The 21559-nt window shown below is 46.1% G+C and overlaps 1 protein-coding gene across 1 annotated transcript in view; it reads right to left on the bottom strand.

Annotated features, from left to right (window-relative positions):
* STK11 (serine/threonine kinase 11) overlaps positions 1-21559 on the bottom strand; it is a 42943-nt gene that overhangs the window by 15966 nt on the left and 5418 nt on the right. The window contains exons 2-7 of the mRNA XM_075776726.1: positions 16961-17044; positions 13074-13163; positions 11751-11883; positions 11130-11266; positions 10484-10611; positions 2728-2785 (exon numbers count right to left, since the gene is read on the bottom strand). Coding sequence (XP_075632841.1) covers positions 2728-2785; positions 10484-10611; positions 11130-11266; positions 11751-11883; positions 13074-13163; positions 16961-17044 — 630 coding nt within the window. The remainder of the gene's footprint in view (positions 1-2727; positions 2786-10483; positions 10612-11129; positions 11267-11750; positions 11884-13073; positions 13164-16960; positions 17045-21559) is intronic.

Raw genomic sequence — 21559 nt, 5'->3', positions numbered from 1 at the left:
GACACAAGCCTGTTCTAGCAGCATTTGGCTCCAACGCCAAATCCACTGCCCAGGACACAGGGGCTACTCCCGTTGATTTTCAGTGCACTGTGATGATCTGGACTGTCTGAGCAAGTCACCGGTCACATCAGCTCAAAGACGTAAGAGGAGACTTCCAGCAGCACAGAAAGGGACTAGGTAATTCTGGTCTGAGCCAGTATCCATCTCAGCAGGGCAGCCCAGGTAAGTCCTTGATGTTTCTATAGAGTAGTTCCTGAGCCTTCACACATGCTTTTGTGGGAGGAGTATATAGAAACCCAAAATCATTAATGACTATTACTCCCACACACACTACAAATCTAAGGATTCTAGAAATCAAGTCTTTTCTTACTAAAATGCTGTCCAAAAACCCTCTGACAATAACTGAATGGCTACCTGCTGTCCTTCCGATTGCTTTGGTCAATTTAAAAAAAAAAAAAAAAAAAATCAGGGTCAGGTTAAGCATAACGGCTAAGCTTCTCTTCTATTTAAAGAAAAGCCAGGAGAACCAAGCACTGGATTCTTTAGCACAATGCTACTCCACAAAAAGGAGATGGACAGACGCATCCAAAGCCCAAGGCTGCAAGCTCTGCTGTGCTTGATGTAATTATTAGGATGCCACAGCAGGAGGAAGGAGGCAATTACTAATAGGGGAGAAAAGCCTGTTAAGAAGCACTGGCTAAGCTCACAGAAAACTAATAAGAGACTAAGCCTTGGAAATACTCCTGTGTGTGCAGGTAGAGTCTTTCTCCAGCCCCTCTCGGTGCTGGGAGATGAAAAGCCTCAGCACCGGCAGCCCTGCCCAATTAGAGGGCAGGCTGTGCCTGCAGAGCAGGGAGATCTGCGGCTGCCCTCCATGCCAGAAGCATGCTCCAGTTTCTCCTGCTTTCTAATGACAGGCAGGGTCTCTAGAGAAACCTCGTTGCTTCCGGTTGGGCGAAGCTGACACAAAAACCTCACTGCCACATGGGAGAAGTAGAAAATCACGTACACAGAGCTGGATAACTAGCTCAAATACTTAGCAGACAGTAACACAAGAGAACCAACTATGCTTCTGGTAGGGGCTGCCCCTGGCTGCGGGGCAGCTCACTGCAGCCTTTCGGCCCCCAGCATCGGTAGGAAAAAGTGTTTTCCCTGCTTTTCTCAACACCTACTGGTGTACTGCATAGAAATAATTCGTGCCACGCTTCTTTACAGTGCTTACTGACAAAGCATCAGTTTGACTGCGTGGCAAGCTGATCAACACCCTAGAACTAACCGTAATGAACAGAACTACTTCATTACAGAGTACAAAAGCACACAGTACTTTGCTGTCTAGCTTGAAGTGCTCTACTTCTCAGTGGTAGATGGAGGACAGTCAGTAACAGCAGGAGCTATTGTTTCAAAGACCAGCTCTATATGGTGCTTTAAACGCCACATTGCATGGGAGAGGCCAGCCCCAACCAGCCTCTTTTATGGCCCATGATTACTGGGAGGCACGTGTGAGTGGGGAAAGGCAGTCTTGAAAAGCAAATGCCTGCTCCCATCATCTCCCAGACCCAGTGAAACAACCAATGCACAGTGCTTGGCTACTATATAAAAGAGTCAGCCTGACTGCTTAATTAATTGACCAGGCAGCTACATAAGACCTGCCTCCCCAGCCTCTTTGATCTTCACCGGGGGAGGTGGCAGTTGCTCCTCTGCAGAATGCCAACACAGGTCAAGCCTGCCCACCTCTGTCCCGTGGCTCCCACGGATGCCTCCCATGCCGTAACATCTACCAGGCACCATCAGCTGACAGCACATGGCTACCACTGCCGGTTTCTTTCCAGAGACACAACAAGAAAGTAGTGCTCTTCCTGCCTGCAGGCAGCACAAAGCAGGCCCATCACCTTCCAGGATCAGAGCCTTGTTTTTACAAGGTTCCCAAAAGCTTTCTGGGCAAGCTTGTAGGCAGGACCTCTGCCGAGCAGCTGCAGTCCAGCAGGCAGCTCTGCATGTCCTCAGAAGCACTTCCTATTCAAATAGGAGATAAGCTAATGCAGCCTCCGCGATGAAGCATCCTTATGATGCTTTTTGTTCTTGTACTTTTATCCGCCCAGGAAATCTCTGCTCAGAGGCAGCATGTTCAAACAGATCTCTTAAAAAAAAATATCCCTCAGAGATAACGGGGCCTTCCCCCCTCAGACAATGGCAAGGATAAAGGCGGAGGATATGGGGGAGGGAGGAGTATGACATTAAAGAGAAAGAAAAAAAATTTTCCTATTGTCCTGGAACACTTCTCCACATACTGATTCCATATGGAGCAAATATGGATATTTCTGTCACCAGACTGTCCAGAAAACCAGAACTAACACCCATTACTAAACAGACCTAGTTCAGTAACCTGGCTTTAAGGAACCCCTGTTCTTCTGCTCCATTAGTACTAGCTGAGCTCTGAAAAAAAATCATTCAGAACCCTTAATTATCAAGAATCAGTCACGCTAGAAACATTTTCAACATATTCATTATTTACCGGTCAGCAATTCAAATGCTTTAACCGGATGCTCTAATAGGAAGAAAAAAAGCCAAATAGAGGTTGCCAGAGCTCCAGCAGAGCTGGAGGAAGGATATCTAGTGACTTCCATGTGTCTGCTGTCAAAAGGAAAAATGAGTTGAGAGCAATAGCACAGGTACATTAGCATAAGCAGCAGAAAGAGAATGACTAATAGGAAGAAGCTGAACACTCACTTGTGCTGCCTTATCTGCTGTATTGAAAATCTCTTGGCTGGGTCGTATTCAAGCATCCCTGAAAAGAAGGAAAAAAAGTCCAGGTGTGATCACAGATGCTCTCAGCCAAGTCGAAGACAGGAAGCATAAAGCTCTACCCTTCCCTCCCACCTCCCTCCCCCAACGGCGACCAGTGTGTCCAGTCCTCCTGGCAGCACAGGGAGCCTTTACCTCTAGCAAGAACCCGCTGCAGCGGGCACAGAAAGTTCAGCACAAAATCCCGACTTCATTGCTGACTACCTGATCAACTCTGTTCCTCAGTTTCCCCACCTGCAGAGTGGATATGACTTTTCCCTCCTTCACGCTGTGGGGACACAGGCCTGTACAGCCCTGGATCATATGTCCAAGCATGTCTCCAGGCAATGAACATCAAGACTTTGCATTTCAACAGATAATGCTATTGAATTTTCTCCATGGAAGAGCCAAAGCCTTAGGCATAGCGTATATCCAGTTGCTTAGCATCCCAGAAACTCTAGACAAGGAATTCTATTCTGGAAGTACAGCTGGGGAGAACTGACAAAAAAAAAAAAAAATGCTACTGTCCATCCTTTTGCCCTAGCCAGGAGTTCGATTTCTGGCGTCATCTGCTAAGATAACTGGGGTGGGGGTGAGAATAGGCGGGAGAGGAAGAGTAGCTTATCTGTATTCTCTCTAGGAGAGAGGGAGGTGGATTCCTTAAACAGACTCATGAGATGCCCACTCTGCTCCACTGTCTTTAAAAAGCTTCACAACGCAGCCGAAGGGAAGTAGCAAATTTTGCCATATTCTTCAGAAACCAGCCAAAGGGGCCTAACAAGTCGCATCCAGCAGCATACAAGATATTCTCCAGTGAAGGTTCCAAGAATATATTAATCTAATGAATGGTAACAAAGCCTCACCGCTGTGCATTACAAGGCATTTTGCTTTTACTGGATGATACGCCCTTGTTGCTCTTGAATCACTAGCACTGTTGAGTCTTGCATAGGTAGCATGAAGAGTAAGGTTTTGGAAAGAGGTAAGAGAACAGGAGGATCCCTGTCTCCAGCAACCCGAAGAGGAGACAGGCTGGGAAGCAGAACAGACAGTCAAACAGGAGTTAAGCAAGCCAGGACAACGGGCAAACAGTGCAGAGCAGTGGGGAAAGCCAGCACAAGGATACAGTGAAAACAAGAGGACAGGAGATACATTTGGACGGACATTTAGGGAGGGAGGGCTAGAAAGGGACAGTGCAGTTCAAGAAAGAAGTTGCAAGGGCTTTGCAGATGAGTTTCTGCAATACTGTTGAACAAAGGCAGTGAAGAGAGAAATCACCACCAGCACATGTGGTAACAAAAGCTGATCCAGAACATCTTCCTTGTCAGTTCAGTTTGGATCACATTACTAACAGTAATGAATATGGGCAAAGGTACAGTGCGGAAGGACCGAAGTAATTTTCCTCCCAGAAACCAAAATACAGTTTGCCAGGGCGATTTGCAAAGGTTTATCAGTGCTGATGACAGCACTAATAGCTTTAGGGGAGATGGGGTCGCTACTGATCCACATCACATCACCATGAAGTAGGTTAAAGAAACATGGGAAGACCTCTCCAGGCTAGAGAAGGTCAAGTGCATCACAAAGCATCTGGCCTCATGAACTCAAGGCACTAGAGTCTTCAGAGCCCTGTAGATGGAGCATACCAGAAATTTATACTTACCTTGCCGAGACCATAAACCCCACCATACAGCTATACTGGAGTTACATGGCTGAGCTTGACGGGAGCTAAAGGAACAGCTCCCTGCTCAAGAGCTCTCAACCTTGACAGCAGTCCCTTACCTCAGGTATCTTCTCCCCTGAACAGGCTAAAGCCCTAAAATGAAGCAACCAGCAGTCCAGGCTGCAGCTACAGACCAAACCTGCATGTGGCAGGAGGTGATTGATGCCAGCGGCAGTGCCAAGAGCTGGACAGCTTGGCTGCTAGGGCTGCTACTGAGGAACACACTGAAAGCGCATTTTGAGATGGTCTCACAGATATGCGTGAGCCACCTTCGGCAGAGAAGGGATTTGATCCTGAATCCTGCTGTCCTGCAAAGTCCTGCGACGCTCGTAATACACGTAGGCGCTTTCACAGGGCTACTTCTAAGTTGTTTCCTCACCTTAACCATTGTTAATGAAACGATGCTAGAGAAAGCCCTCCTTTCTTCAGTGAGTACTACAAAACAAACTCCCTTACAGTTAAAAAAAAAAATTATCAGCTTAACACAGAACACAGCCTTTATCAGGAACTTTCTCCACCACAAGGGGCCTTGCAGCGTGCATTCCTCCTTTTTACTGTACTCCAGCACATGTCTGTGCAGTCCCTGCAGCCTTCTTGGAAGCCCAGAGCAGCTGGGTTGGAAGGGGCCTCTGGAGATCACCTAGTGCAACCCCCTGCTCCCAGTGGGGCTAACTTGCCCAGGACCACGTCAGCTCGCCCAGGACTGTCCAGTTGGGTTTTGAATGTCTCTAAGGATGGAAACTCTACAACACTCCCCCCTCCACAACCTGTCCCAGAGCTCAGCCACCCCTGCAGTAAAGGAGTTCTCACATTCAGATGTAATTTCTACCTACCTTACAAGAAAAGAAATAATAATTGGGAAACAAGATTAGAAGGTGATTCAGAGAAAAAAAATCCCACACCTAATTAAATGACCTATTAATAAGATTATTAGACAGTTGCTTCACAGCTGAGCTACCCAAATGTGGGGTTTTTTGTGGTTTTTTTTAAGAAATAGGACTGCAAAGAGATCTTACACGAAGTCTAGGGAACAGCAAAGCAAGTACTGGCTAGGTTACCTGTTTCTGGTTACATTAATAAGGTAAGTCAGGACACCACCCCTCCCCTCCAATTTATTAATTTAAAGACCAAATTTCCAGCTGTTTCTGGAATCCAAGTTGTCTTCAAGTTCAGGATAAACCTCTGCACATCCAAGCAGATACAACTAGAAACTTTTCAGTGGGACTGTCTCAAGGCTCTTGCACTTTCAGTTTGGGATTAAGTTCACCGGGGTGCTGCAGAAGAGGAGCCAGAGCACCTTCATAAGCAGCTCGCATTGACCAAAGGAAGACAATAAACATGCAGCAATTCAAGCACTGTTTCAGGAATGACAGGGCTAACAAAGAAATTTAAAGCATTTACCAGATGGAACTGGTACAAGCAGAGAATGAAGTTCTAAGGTAAGTTATTCCAAGAGGCCTAACAGCACCAGTTACAAATAGCTGCTGTGCAGAGCGCTGTATCATTCTCAAGCAATTAAAAAGGCATAAAGCAGATAACTGAGCAAAAAAGAATATTTACTTTAATGAAAGAGGACTGTATTTTGGGCAATGTTTGAAAGAAAATGGAAAGTCCAATCACCGAAGATGTACATTCATGTGTTCAGCTCTGACTCACTCGTGGCAGCTTTGTGGCCGAAGTCCTGTACTGAAGAGAGACTTCATCAAGACAAAACATCATGTACTATTCACCAGTCAAGTCATCCGAGGGTGTGTGCCCACAGTAACCACACATACTCTCTACCATTTACGGTAAAGATTTCCATGCAGTTTATCTGTGAGCAGAGATGAAACACACTGTAACAGGGCGACTCTTCAGGAGGACGCCTAGCTCACAAACCTCTGCTTCCCTGCTATTTCAGAAGGATTCGGCGTGCCCATACATGGGATATAGTGCCCATTTCAGCATGCCGGCAGCCTCAAACCCCTTTCAAATCACGTCAAGTGGCAATCCAGAAACTGGAGACCACGAACCTGTCTTGAGCTCCTTACAGACTCCAGCCCACACACTTCAGTAATCCTGAACAAGATTAGATCATGCGGCAAAAGATCCAGTTTTAGCAAACAGCACAATCTGAGGTATGTCATTTGAGGAGCAGGAAGAAATCTAACAGCAAGAGCAAATTAACTCAGCCTGAATTTCACTTCAGAGTCTCCAACTCAGATCAACATTTAAAGCAACCAATATAAAAGCAGTCAAAGTCCAATCTGTAGAACAAGACATCCTCCTTCATCCTCCGCAGGCACAGCCAGGCATTCTGACCAGAAAGCCCCTCTGCAGGCAAACCCCAAGTCTGTGATGGCACTTGCCTCTGCATGGGTTAGAGATGCCAGCCTGACTGTTGGCTCGGGTCTCCCTGCTACTACAGAATTAAAGTGTCCCCCTGTCATCAGGATACACATCCTCTCACCATCCCATAATGAAAGGTCACAGCAGTTATACAGAAGTGAGAAAACAAAGCGCTGAGAAACGAACCAACTTGTATCTGGTCACAAAGTCTGCAGCAAGGCCTGGAACTAAAGCCAGGTGTTTAATGCAGAGGCTGCAGTTTCAGAGCTTTCTCTTTCCGTACAAGTTTATTGGAAGAGGAGGAAGGAAAGCTGACCTTGTGCATTTTTCTTGCCTAGAAACAAATTACATGCTAGTGAATAAGTCGTATACAGATGGTGACAGAAGAACCTTAAGGCTATTTATAAATGCTTCCACTCTGGCACATCTTTACTGACTGTACACACAGAAGTCAGAACAGTACTAGCCCTCCTCTTTTCCAGAGGAGAGTATAAATAAAGCTTCATCCCTGATTAGGGAGACAAAAAGAGGAGCAGCATCCCAACTAATCTGCTGAAATACACTGTCATGCAAGACTCTTTACAAGTCAAACACCATAGAAGCTTTAAGTCCTCTAAATTCTGCTTCATCTGGAAAAAGGAACAAGAAATAAAAACAAGCTCAAGGTGAGGGGGAAGTAAAAAAACCAGTAAAAAAAAAGTAGTCAACCAAAGAACAGAAATAAACTTAAAAAGTGTATCCTAGTACTCGCTGCACAGCCAGACCAGTGCTATGGTCACACAGCACTTATAGCCAGAGAGGAAACAAGCACTTTGCAGCACATCGAGCTCTTCCTTACAATAAAACCAGAACAAATGCTTGCAGCACTGCAGAGTGCTTTAAGTCTTTTAAAAGCAATGCAAAGGCGCAACAGAGTCTCTAGTGAGACAGAGCTGAGCTGTGGGTGTCTGTGCTGCTCATCCAAAGCATCAGCCAGCCATTGACAATATCTGATCTGCAGGCTTCTGATTCACTTTCAGCCTGCTGCAGAAGTAGCAGGCACCTACCAGGAAATGCAGATGTTCTGGAGGAAAAGCATGAACTAAAGAAAGCATTCTGGTTTTGTCACCATAGCTACGTAGTATCACCACCACAAGGCTCAGCCCTCGCCTGTGCTGGGCTGTAGGATGCTCATGCCTCACAGCACGGAGGGAGCTGGGGCAATCCACCCCCCCCCCCGCCCAGAGTTCAGTCACCTCAGGTCCACCACGTACTCAAATCACTAGAAAAAGTGAAGTGTGTCAAACCAAACAAGGAGAACATGAAGAGGTTTTGTCAGCTTTTACTGTGTAACAGGCACATACGACGAGATGAGGGGTGGGAGAGTGTTGTCAGGTGGGATGGAGGGAGACAGTCAGAGGAATCCTTAGGGCTTCCCACCACCCTGGAAGAAAAGGTCAAGTTGATGGAGAGACCCCGACATCTCCCCCCAGCAAGCTCCTCTGCCTACCAAATGCACTGGACTTGCGTGTCCACAGTGTCCAAACACAGAAGGGATGCAGACAGACAGCTGCTGGGACAAAGGAGGCAACTCAGCCTGGAAGAGATGGACAGCTTTGGACAAGAGGGCATCGAGTGCAAGGCTCTTTGTTTCAAATGAGGCAGAAGGAAGAGTAGGAAATTCTGACTCCAGGTCTCATACAATAAGATTTGAACCTATCAATATCCTCAGGACAAGAAAAGAGAAAGCTGCCACGCTCATTTTCCCTGGGGGACAACACTAAGTGCAGCTGAGAGGCTTATCACAACCCCCAAACGATTTCTGCGGGGTGCTTTAGAAGACTGGCTGCCAGTCTAGATGGACTGCTGGATTGTCTCCACTTGAGCAATTCCCCAAGTCGTAAGAAATGCTGTGTTTTGAGTCAGCATTCACAAATCAAACGCCACATATAGATCAGGACATCGTTCCCCGGGGCATGAATATATGACATGAAACACATCAGAAGTGCTGGGCCATAAGCAGCACCCACGTTAGTCTCAGCAGAGCGGCCAAGACACCAGCTGTGCCGAGCGCAATCTGAAGCTATGCTGTATGTAATGCTTTCCAAAAGCTGTTAAAGCTAGTTAAGGCTTTTGGAAACACATGGAAATAACTTCTTTCATAATCGGCATGGGGCCAGATAAGCTAAAATAGTCTCCCATGAGCAGGGCTGCAGGGGGACTGCGAGGGGAGCCCCACCAGAGGTGGCAGCGGGCAGAGCTCGGACAGACAGCACCACCTGCCGCCACCGCCCGGCACGCAGCCGGCACCGAGCGTGGCCGCCCGCATCCCCAGCGCTACACGGGGCCCACGCGTGCAGCGGAGGGGACCCTGCGGGCAGGAAAGTGAGGCCAGGCTGAGGCTGCAGCTCCTCACAGCCATCCACGCAGGAGCTGGGAGCCCACAGGCAGCGCGGCCTTTCCTGTGGAGACAACGGCTGCCATTTGTAGTGTGAAGTGCAGCTGCAAAATGCTTAGAAATTGTTAACTTTTGGCTAGCCACAAACTGCAACAGCACCATGGCTGCACAGAGGACACAGCACAGTACACAACCCCCCGGTTTAGCGCTAATGCCCACGTTACAAACAGGCCTGACAACACTGCTGACAGGAGGAAGGGAAGCTGACTCAGTTTGCTCAGTGCTCCACAGCCCTTCACCCACACTAACCTCCTAACCCCTTGTAGCACAAGAACCAGAAAAATAAACTTGAAACAAGACAGCGTCATTTTCTATTTGAGGTCTGATCTGTCACAAGCAGCTGAAGACAAAGAGGGAGAGAGCAAGCCCATGGGAGGGCCAGGGAGCACTACCTCGCCAGGCTGCTGCACTGCCAAGGAGGCAGCAGGAACTCTGGTCAGGATCTCCCGTGTGCTGCAGTTGCATCCTGCCCGCTGCCAAGTGGGCACCAACAAGCTGGCACCACCAAGCTGGCTGCTGTGCACAGCATAACTGCTGCCCTGACTGTTCAGCTTTCAAAAGAAGCAGAGACCATTCAACACTAAACCTCAAACTATTGCAATAAGCATCAGGAACAAAAGCAAACCCTAACAAAACCCACAACCCTCTCTTCCCACCCAGAAAGTGCTGGTCCTGTTTCTTCCACAGCCCTGTTGTGAAAGTGGGCACCAGTCACTTCGCTCCAATATCCTCGCAGCTCTGAATTTGGGAGGAAGGAGCTGTCAGCTGGGACTGAAGCAAGTACATTCAGAGCAGAGGCTGATGAAGAAGGACAGCAGAACCCGAGCACTCCGTATTTCACATTACGGAAAGCTTGGGCAAGGAATTTGAGTTCTCACTTGCAAAACCTGCATCAATGCCATGGTGCCATTTTAAGTGTAACCTCTTGTGGGCTTTGTCTTTTGATTTAAAAACTTCTCAGGGCACAAGAAACATAATGCAAGAACTAACTCCATAAAGAGCAGCGACTGCAAGCCGTGCAGGGTTTAGTGTATCTCAGGAAGACACCAGTGTTAAAGATCTTCCAAAATCTTATGAGGTTCATCAGTACACCCTCCCTTTCTAACAGGAACCTCTATCTTCACGGGATACTTGGAATGAAGCTTTCCCCTGCACTATGCAAGCTGAGCACTTGTTGCATCTATACACTTTACCCTTTTAGAGTCAGTTGGGAGACTCACCTCTCAGTAAGTCCGAGAGTGGAGGACCACAATCCTCTGGAATTGTGTAGTCACCTTTCCCGATGTTTTCAAATAATTTATAGATATTATCCCCTTCAAAAGGGTATAGACCCGTTGTGATGTTGTATCTGTAAAGGCAGAAGGAGAAGGTATATGAGAAAAAGCACACAGAAGAGGTGTTCAGTTCTTATGTGGCTATGTAACCAAAATGAAGCCAAGAGGAAGCTAAAAGATGAATATTTGACAGTATTTGGAATGCTTCTTTAAACTTCACCTTCCTTTATCACAGTCTCTTCATTCACATGAGTCAAAACCACCAAGACGTCTCCCTGACAGGCTGGGATGGAAGAAACTTAAAAATAAATACTAGAGGTATTTGTGGTTTCTATTATTACAGTAGCTGTGCATCACAGATGCTGAGAAGTGGCTGGCAGAGTTACGCACTGAGAGTAAAGATTACTTTCCTCAGAATTACAAGCACTCTGCAGAACACATTCCCACCCAAAGGGGGGATCAACACACATACACCTTCCTGGCTCCCCCAACAGCATACAGAGCAGCAATGATAGCAGGTAGCACAGGACTGAGTTATTTGGGGGCTCCTAATTTTTTCGTTGTGATTCCTGGATGCTGCACGGGCACTTACAGTGTGACCCCTGCGGACCAGATGTCTACTTTAAAGCCTGAAAAGGTGTCAAGGCCATTGGCAATTTCTGGTGGCTGGAATGCTGGCGACCCTTGGCTCGTTCTGCACGTGTCATCCTCTGCAAACGGATGCAATGCCTGCAGCAGAAGAGAAAGTTTGAACCTAATTGGTCAAGGCAGACAAACTGTAACTGTTAGAAAAGCTTCACCTGGGGGGGGGGGGGAAAAAAAGGAATGCTCTGCCACTGAACATCTACTTATGTATCATAAGCACATGCCACTACAATTGCCACATGCCATCAGTGACAATTCTTGCACCACTCCTACCTAGCTAAGACAGTTTTCATGTGGAAGGATAAGGTTATATAGCTTATCACCATTTCACCACGCTTTTGGGTTTGTCTAAATCTTCCCCTCTGTGCTTCCCAGATGGAAGTCTTGTGCTATTATCAACAAAAGTGTTTTGTCAATTACAATAAATATTCAGAGTCACCCTAGAGCACTCTGCAAGTTTAACCGAACAAGCCTAAATGCACAATAAATTAACTGACACCACAAAGGTGACCTAAATCTAGGATGTCATGCTTGCCACATTCCTGACTTTGCCACAGTTCTCACATACCTCTGCTACGCCTAAATCAGATATTTTTAGCGTCCCATTGGTTGTTAGCAGGAGGTTCCCTGGTTTTATATCCTTGTGGACAATCCCTTGGCTGTGCAAGTATTCTAGGCCATCTATAAGCTGACAAAAGTACCTGCAGAAAGAGTTAGAGGAAAAAGGTCAAGCACTTCCATAGACAAAGACTACATGAACTACTGATAATACATAAAGAGTGCTGTTATTGGAAACAAGTCAGAAATACATTTACATTTGATGCTTAGGAACTTAACATTGAACTGTAGTCTATAAGAAATAGTACTTCACCTTCCGACAGTCAGAAGTTACCTGCCAGAGCCACGTCAGACTTGGGGCTCCTCCACAAGCCTGCCTGTCCTGTAAGCACTGAGCATCATGCTGACACAGACCTGATGGTTAATTCTGACATCTGCTTTAGTCTAGGCTATGGTAAGCTACCAAAGATGCTCTTTCAGTGGCATAGCTTGCTCTAACAGGGGTAGGAAAAATGTTTCCTTTAGCCAGTAGAAAGGAGTCTTACTAGTACAGCTTACCGGCCGAGCAGAGGTAACGTGATATGGTCAGAGACTATGGGCAGGCCGTTACTGTAACGTAGCAAGCACTGCACACTGACAGCCTGGCAACCATCGTGCATGCAAGTTTTTTATCTCATAACATCCAGAAATAATACGTGACTTGATATGCCTGTACTTCACTTCGGCTATCTGTCATCTTGGATACCTTTTTTAAACAAAATGAAAATATGTAGTTACCACAGATCTGCTGGTCTGCACTGACTGGATATACATGACAATCTTCCTGTATCTATTTCCAGAATTCTAAGGTTCCTTTACTTGCAGAGTGAAAGGGGCTTCAGATTATCCTGTCTACTAACTAAACACGCTAACAGATCATGCTGGATATCGCCAATCCTTAATCCAAAGACCTTTAATTTCTTTTCTACGCTGAACTGTATGGCTTGCCTCCATTTGGGCAGGACAAGTCCTTATGGATCCCTCCACCACGCTGAACGGCAGAGCTGCAGGAAAGGGGCCAGGAAGGGTTGTCATGCGTCTTGTGAGGCAAAACAAAAAGTAACAGAAAACTCAATAGATAGTTTTCCTTCCAAGTATCGAAGGGCTGTCCCTGCCACCATCTCATTAGTTTTTCATTTTTTCCATGGATGTGAAAGATGCTGTTATTACACCAAGCCAGTTTTACTTTAAAGTGTAGCCAGCAGTCTGAGCAACAGACTAAAACATGCTCTTGAATTCAACAGAGCACAGTGGTGAGAGGCTAACGCAGCCTATGGAACACAACCGTACTTACCCATGAGCCTGAAAAACTGGAAACCTCTTTTCCGGGACACTGTCCAGCATTTCCTGCATCCCACACACACAGTACTCCATCACCATATACGTGAAAGCAGAGTTAAGGAAGCTTCGAGGTTAAACGCTTCTCAGGCGAACGCTGTGCGAGGACTGCAGCCCCATTCCAGTGCGATGGGAGAGCTGCCGCACAGGCAGCCCCGTCACCTGGTACACACACTCGAGAGGTAGAGCCTGAGCTGCGCCTCCCAGGTAGTTGCCTTCCCCAACTAACAGGAGCAGGCAAAGAACCCATGAGAAAATTCTTCTGCTTAATGACCAGCTGCAACTCCGTGATCATCCCTGAAACAGGATGCGAACTCCACAGAAAGTCAACTGAAGATCTCACAAGAATGACAGGTAGAGGATAAAACTCTATGGAAAGCCCTGGCAGAAGAGCTGTAGGCTGTGTTGTGCCCTCCCAATACCCTGGCTGGTCCACACTTGAAACAACAGTGAGCTCCTATCACCTTCCCCAAATTTCATTAGTCTTCATCTCCTGTTCCAAAACAATACGGCTGTATGCAGTACTTAACAGCTGCTGCTTACCCCATGCCCATGGTAGCAATTCAGGAACTGGAGAAAGGATCCCTGGAGAGCTGGGAATCTTTTTTGAAACTGTACGGATAAAAAAGTCACAACAGAATGCCAAGAACCGGTGGCACTTTTTAGCAATTGTTCCCTTGCAGCATATTCTAGTTTTCATCTCCTTAAGCTTTAATGTTGGGGCCAAACAACGGAACCTACACCACTGCCTAAAGCAACAATTGCCTCTGTTTTCCTCCTCCCTCTCCACGGGGTTTCAGAGGCAGCCTGTGCACTGAGAGGGGCTGCAAGAACAGACCCTGAGACATCTGGTGGCTTTGCCAAGAGAGTGCACCTTCAAGATAGAGAGAGAAAAGCATGACTGTCAGGCAGGCCAGTTCTCCGGTAACACAAAGCCTTTCTACAGTCACTCTAATTATTCCTGGCAGATGCCTTCTTAACTTAAGCCTAAAATAAGTTGCTTATGTCCCAGGATGCCATCTTAACTTTTGAGGCGGGAGAGGCTGAAGAGATGACCTGCACTTTCAGCAGGATCTGTGCTCTAAAGATTGTATTGCCCTTTTGCAGCTCATTCTATCCAGGAGCTCAAAAACAACGTGCAAACTCATTACATTCGTGCTACATTCCCCATGTGAGCTGCTCTTCAGAGGGATGTTAAAGTGCCATAAAATTTTATGACGGGCACAATGCCACCCAGGAAATCAGAAGCCAGAATAGCAGAAAAAGTTCCCAAAATTCTTCCCTACTGTTTCTTACTCTGGAAGTAATCTGTGAACTAGTTGTATCAGAGTGATGTGGAAGACGTCAACTCTCTCACCTTCAAGAGAACACTACTAACAGTAGATTATACAGACTAGCTCCTGGGAAGCAAACCCCAGCTCTCATTCCCATCTACAAAGGACAGCCTGGTTTTGGTTTCATTAGCTGCCAGGCTGCTTTCACCCCTCTCTCGTCACTGAGCCATCTCTGGTCGATCAGCCAGATTAGAGTACAAACTTTCAGGCTGCAGCAGATCTATTACAGGTGCCCCAAGAAGACTGAGGCTCTCAATTCTTCTAATCAATAGGGTTCTGCTCCCACGCACAACTGCACAAACTGGTAACAGGAGCTGTCAGAGGGTGCCAGCTGGGATGCTGCTTATTGAACCGGGTTTATGTTCTGCCTGGATTAGTTGTCCATTCATCACCAGCTCTGCATTCCCAGCCACAGCAGGTCATCAGAGCAGCCCATTAAATACGAAATGTAGTTGATATTTTTAATCCAGTCATCGTGGCTTTCTCTTTACCAAAGAAAATCATTGAAGGCTTTGACTAGACAGGCAAGTTGTTAGAATGCTATCTTCCCAAGCTGAGGCCTGCAGTTCACTCCTATCAGGAACAGAACACTCAGGTGAGAATAGAATCCTTCCTCCCTTCTACAGGCCCAGTTTCAAATGCCACAGCAGTCATTCTGGAAATGAGAACTTTTTTTTTTTATTAGTAAGGGAGAAGTTGCCATCCCTCCCCTGTACCCCACTCAACCTTCGCTTGTATTGCTTCCTGCAAGGCACCAACATCGACACATGCACGGCTGCACAGCAACATGGGCAAGGGAACTGACCTCTGGAGAAGCCAGCCTGAAAAGAGTTACATCTCAGCTGCATCTGTTCCCAAATCCGTGGCACCTGTACGCCACATCCTCAGACATGCTGCCAATGAGAAGTTGGAGAAAGGTTAAGCAAGAACATGATCACGGATAAGTTCCCAGCCCCAGAGAAAACAGCAAACTTCTCCACGTACTGCCACTGGCATACACTGAATGAGCAGGTGTAGAAACAAGCTCTCCAGAGCGTAGAAGCAGGTAAAGATAAAAATAGTGAAGTCTTTCCCCTATACTTGCAAGGGGAAAGTAGTGAAAACCAATTTGTTCTTTTTCAAACACTGCTGTTTGGAAAGTAAAGTGAGGAACATGCCTCCTGGTGAGGTCACGGTGCTGAATGACCATCAGGGTTGTCATCACCGGTTACGAACACACGAGGTCTCTCTTGGGCTCTTTTTCCCCATGCTGCTTCTTTAGCATCCCAGCTTCTTATTAATTAAGCAGTATCTTTCTATAGACAGTAATTGAATTACAGTCCCTTCAGTCTGTTAAAGCTACAAAACACAAGCAAAAGTTGTCATGCTTTTTTATACTAATGATTTGGTGGAAGAGTATTTGATCTAATTAAAGCACACAATTAAATTACCCATTTTATGAAGTACTGTAATTGGGAGACAGTATTTAGAAAACACTGTCGAAAATAAAAGCAACCATTTATAACATGTGCTACAACAGATCAGCTCACTAAGCTTACAAACTGGTTCAAGTCAAAGTGCACCCAGAGTGGCAGACTCATTAGAAACCATCCAGCTACTCACGTGGAAGTTCAGGCACGTAATTACATTGATTAGCATCTCTGCGTACGTGGGGGGACAGTGCACTGGAACAGCAGGTTAGAGTTTGAAAGATGCACTGAGATCACGACCCACAGATTTGATTCAAGAGCCGAACTGTTTAGTCTCAAAAAGCCAAGCTGTAGATCTCACAGGAGCTATATGCTTGCAGTCTCTCCTGCCTGTTAGGAGCTTTTGGTCACTTACAGCACTATATGAGGGACTTTCACATGAACAACAAAACAGAGGAGGCTTGGGCAGGCTCAGGACCTCATCTTATCTTGCTAAGGATAACCAAAGCATAGCGACTGCCCACAAAAGGCAGTGCTGCAGCAGTACAGACCTCCAAAGGGAAGGAAAGAGTTGCAGGCATCTGCATGCCTGCCGATGAGTTCTTCTTCTTTTGAGGGAAAGGAAAAAAAACCCTAAATCATTGCCAAGGACTTAAAGGAAAAAAAGCATTACAAAAATTGATTTCACATAGCATAGACAATAAAAGCTACATCTTCAGGAAGAGAAAGCACTAACATATACCACTGCTAGGACAGGAGGTTAGAAGTGACGGATCCACAACTCTTTTTTGGTCTCTGAGTTGCTGAAGGTCACACAATAAAAGAGTATTTGAGGGCCAGTTCTCCCCTAGCCCAGCCCTGCGTCTGTAACCTGGGGACAACGTTTCCTTTCCTAACTGGGAAGCCGGGACACTGAAGAAAACGTACTTGTGTGGAAAGTATTCCAGACATGCTGTGTGTTTAATACCAAGGAAAGCAATTTTAAGCTTAAGAAACATTCAAAAGGGCCTTAACAAAAGCAGAACTATAATGATTCAGCACTACAGCAGAGAACAACAGGAATTCAAACCTTATTAACAGCTGTCTGAAAAAAAGGATATATTTTCTGCTTCTCTTCATTGTATAACACATCTACCAACTGGATAACATTTTTGTGCCGCAATCGTCGCAGGAGTTGAATTTCCCTGCAGGAAGAGAAAAGGAAAAAAGTTATGGTTAAAAAGCCTATTTCCTTACTACAGAATGAAATGAACGTTTTCAAAATCACAAGGATTTTAAAAACACTTCAAACTGCATTAGTCCCTGCTGCTTCAGCTAAGACTCCCTATATACGCTGCTTGACAGACGCTTCCCTCCAACTAAAGCTTTTCTAACAACGCTGGACCATTGGGACTGTCGCTCACCATCACTCTCCTCAGTTAACCCCCTAATGATGTACTACATTTGTGTTTACCATCATATCTAGGACAGCCACTTCCCAGACAAAGCTTTTATGTTTGCACTTCGTGTTTCTTTATATCGAAGTGTAATCTGTAGTTACAAGAGCAGAAATAAATTCACTTGGGCTTCCAGCCTTCCTCCTTCAGGGTATGTTTTTATCAGCATCATGACCAGGAATGACACCCGCAGAAGTCAGTGTAAAGCAGCGTCGTGCAGTTAGGTGTGTGCTTGTGTTGCAGGCAGTGCCCGGTGCCAAGCGTGGCAGAGGCATTAACACACTACATAGCCTGTTTCAGCACAAACTCTGTTATTTAGCCAGGAAGTTACTGGAATATTAGTCACTTGACAAAAAAGAAATAGGAAGTTTCTATACCTAACAAGCAATTCCTTCTGATAGTTGTTGTATTGTGAAAGGATATAAGTCATTTAAACAAATATAAAACCATCAGAAACTGGCTAATCTACTAAAGACATGAACAAATGAAACTAAATTGATTTTTTATTATACCACATGAAATTCTTCTGAAGGGGGGGCTGTTCAGCACAACCTGATTTTCTACAGAACCTATAAACCATAGAAAAACCAGGAGAGGTACCTCACTAGTCAAGAGACTAGTACATCACCAGCAGCACAGCATCTGGCACAATCTGCAGCCAGAAGAGGGAAGACAGTCAAGGTGCCGAGGCTGCCGAAGGGCAGCGAGTCCCAATGCTCCCGACCCAAGAAGCCCGGCACCGAAAGCTGCCTGTGGCCAGGAGATGAACGCAACGGGTGTCCGAGCTGAGGAATGGAAGAACTCCAGAGAAGTCCAGAGGCTGGAGATGACAACAGCCTCCCAGCAGCCCCAAACACTTCCACAGCACCCCTCCAAGCTCTCCAGAGACCTCCCACAGCAACAGTGGGGGCTAGTCAGGCAGCTTCACGGTGTCCTTTATTAAAGCTACAACAGGATCCAAACTGATCTCGAAATCTGCACGGCCTCACAAAGCAGTTGCAAGATATACTAGTGTCACCAAGATGCAATATTAAATCCCAATTTCAAAGTCAAACAAAACAGACTGTTTCAATTCAAACCTTTCTTGTCAAGTAGCCACTCTGGTGTGGTTTTAGCCCACCCACAGCAACTACTGCCCAAGGACGCAACAGACTGATCAGCAGAAGCGAGGTGTGACAAAACAGAGTCCCAGTTTGTTTAGGTTGCTTACTAGCTGCCAATATTCATCCACTACGTGGGTTGCCCTCACTCTGCTAGGACCCATCCACTCTTCAAACATATCCTCCAAGAGGGGCTTGGCTTCCAGCAGAATTCAGAAATTAAGTGACCAATGTAAGAATTGTAACAGTTTGTCCCAAGAATGAGTCCAAAACAGAAGTTCCAGCTAATAACTACATTTCTTCCACACTTTAGTCCTAACTTCACTGACCGGTTCAGAGATCTGAATTGAATCCTCTGTTCGTAGAGGATAAATAAAGTAAAACTGAGTGAGGAGACCTCTTCCCTTGGCCATGAAAACAGACCCTCGTATGTCATCTCATACCAGTCCTTTCGGTCTTTGTCTCTTGGGATTTCGAACTGTGCTTCAAACCACATTTTAGTATCTTTTGCATTAAACTCAGCCTGCAGGATCCCACTGGCTGCCAGCTGTGGAGCAGAGAAACAGGAGGATCAGGACGGTCAGGTCAGGGTGGTTCTGTCAGTGCCTGAAGTGCAGGGACTGCTCTTCACTTGGCTCTGCTGCTGCTCCACGTGGGGCTTGTGCCAAGCTGTAGGCGAACTCTTCCTCCCAGATTCTTTCCCTTGGTGTTTGCTAAGATGCTTTAAGAAGCAGAGTTACATTTTGACAGTTAGGACTCCTGAAAGCAGCATTACAAGGAATTCAGAGCACAGCTTGGGAAGCAAGAGCCTCTGCCCAAACACATGACACGCCGAGCTCAGAAAGCCACTCGTCCCTCATCTGCACAATTAGGCAGCTTCTAGTAACAAGCTGTGGCCAGTACAAAGGCTTGTTGATGCATCACATCTGATTAACAAACCAGTAACTGCTCCTTCGAAAGCCTCCTAAGGTGCAGGAATGCAAACAGGTTTTTAAAATCTTTTAAGGATCCCTGTGCAGTAGTATCAATTACTTCACTACCAAGGTTTAGGCCAGGCACTCTTCCTTTATCATATAGGGCTTTAAAAAAAAAGTCACAATAGCTAAACAGAAACCTAGGATAACAAGGCAAAGCTCAGAAGAGTGTTTCGTTTAATGGCAGACAGATTTGCAAAGTGATGCAGCCGCTCTAATTATAGTAATGACCAAAAGGCTGAAGTGGATTAAATTAGCATATAAACTGCAGCCAGCATTAGTGTAGGTCTAAGAAGTTTCTGCATAATGAAGGGAGATGGGCTGAGTGCTCAGACCAAGCCAGCAAGAGAGGGAGCGAACACACATACTTATTTAAATAAAACTACTTTGCTGTGAAGGCAAAGCAAGCTTCCAATATTAGGAATACATTTAAAATCCTGATCCCAACAGCTCATTGCCTGTAATACGGCTTGAGAGCACAAATACTAATTCCTTCCACCTTTAACGGACTCATAAATATTTCATATTTCTGTAATGATTTTTTTTCCAGGAGGACTTTGTGAACCAATCTAAAATGCCAGTGAAGTGCACCCACCTCTGGAGCAGAGGCCAAGCAGCCCATTTCCCAGAGGAAAGATTACTTCTATTTTTAGCTACTCTTGCATTCTAAAAGGAACAGAGACAGCCAGACCAGTCACCTCTGATTCCATTTCAGTTTTCAAACTTCACTGAGTAAGTGAACATAGGTGCTCGCCTCAGCAGAAGGTGCCTAAATTTACTTTTTTCAAAATTAACAACAAAACCACCCCAGCCCATTGCTTTCTTTGCGATTTGCCTGCACAATAGTGTTTCATTTGACAGACCTGGGAAAGGGATTTCATGCCTACAGTTTGCTGCCTTTCCTCTCCACCAAGGCAAGGTGGCTTCCTGCCTTTCCCATACTAGCTTAGTGAATCTGCTCAGATCTTCAAGATACCTTATGAGCTGCTGCGACTTTCCTTCCTTTCTCCCATCTACCTCTAAATTTCAACATGAAATTTAAATCACAACAGTTGCTTTTGAGATCAGCCCTGTCCCCAAGACAGGGGGAAAGGGAGAACCCCAGCGAGGGGACCAGGCTGCGCTCTCAGCAGCATGGCAATCCCCTCCATCCCCATCCTACTCAACACCATTATTATAGTCTCCATTATGGAATTCTGTTCCTAGTTTTCCAGACTAGAAAGCCCTCAATTGTATGACAAGACAGACTGCCAGAGTACAGGGCCTGCTTCAAAGTATAACCGTCTTGGAGGAAGGAGAGAAAAGATCTCCTAACTCAAAGGTCTCTGTGGTTCTGTCAGACCTGTTAAGCTCATCCTGACAGATTATGACTTATCCCCAGCAAGGTGTCTTGCTTTGGCAAATAACAGGGTGGTGGTGGTGCTGCTGCTCAGAACTGTATACAGCAAAGCTGCCTACTTGTACCATGTGCTACATGATTTTGGAAGATGCCAAGGACAGCCTGGAAAGAAGACGTTCTTTCCTGGACCATCCTAGTAAAAGCACGTCTTCACCATAAGATTTTGCACTTGTTCTACAGCTTGTTTCAAGCCTCAGTTTCACCAAAGCCATTCCTGCTTAAATAAAAGTGAGCAATACAGCCAAAAGAGTCATTTCTTCCATTGGTTGACAAGGTTCCTCCGCAGGTCTAAGCTTTCAGGATTTTATCGCAGACACAGGATGGTGAATCTTTTCAATAGTACCTACTGGGTCAGGTCCCACATCAGAAATGAGGGTTTGCAGCTCTGCAGTGAGAGCCTACGGCCCAGGAGCAGCTCACTCTCACTCCTCAGCATGCAGCCGCGGCCCGTCTCAACCTCTCCGCGTAAAGGACGCGGTAACAAGGCCCCGGCACGAGGCCCTGGCACACCTCCACCGCAGCGCTGGTGCCACAGCGAAGGGCCGGGAGACGTGCACAGGGAACAGCTCCATATGTCAGTTCTGGCACGTACCCTGAATCCACTAACACCAGTCTTGCTAACTGCCACAAAGGACTCAATCATTCTCTTGGTCTTTATGCAACTGAACGAGGACATAATGTATTTAGAGCGATTTTGTAATCCTGTATAGCTAAAGGAAATTGTAATTACAAGTTAGTATCCCCGATATGCCACAAAGCAGATTAACATATTTAAGGTCTACGTAGCAAA

This window comes from Balearica regulorum, chromosome 26, assembly GCF_011004875.1.
Source record: "Balearica regulorum gibbericeps isolate bBalReg1 chromosome 26, bBalReg1.pri, whole genome shotgun sequence".
In the NCBI taxonomy this organism is placed as follows: Eukaryota; Metazoa; Chordata; class Aves; order Gruiformes; family Gruidae; genus Balearica; species Balearica regulorum.
This window is presented reverse-complemented; position numbering and strand designations above follow the sequence as displayed.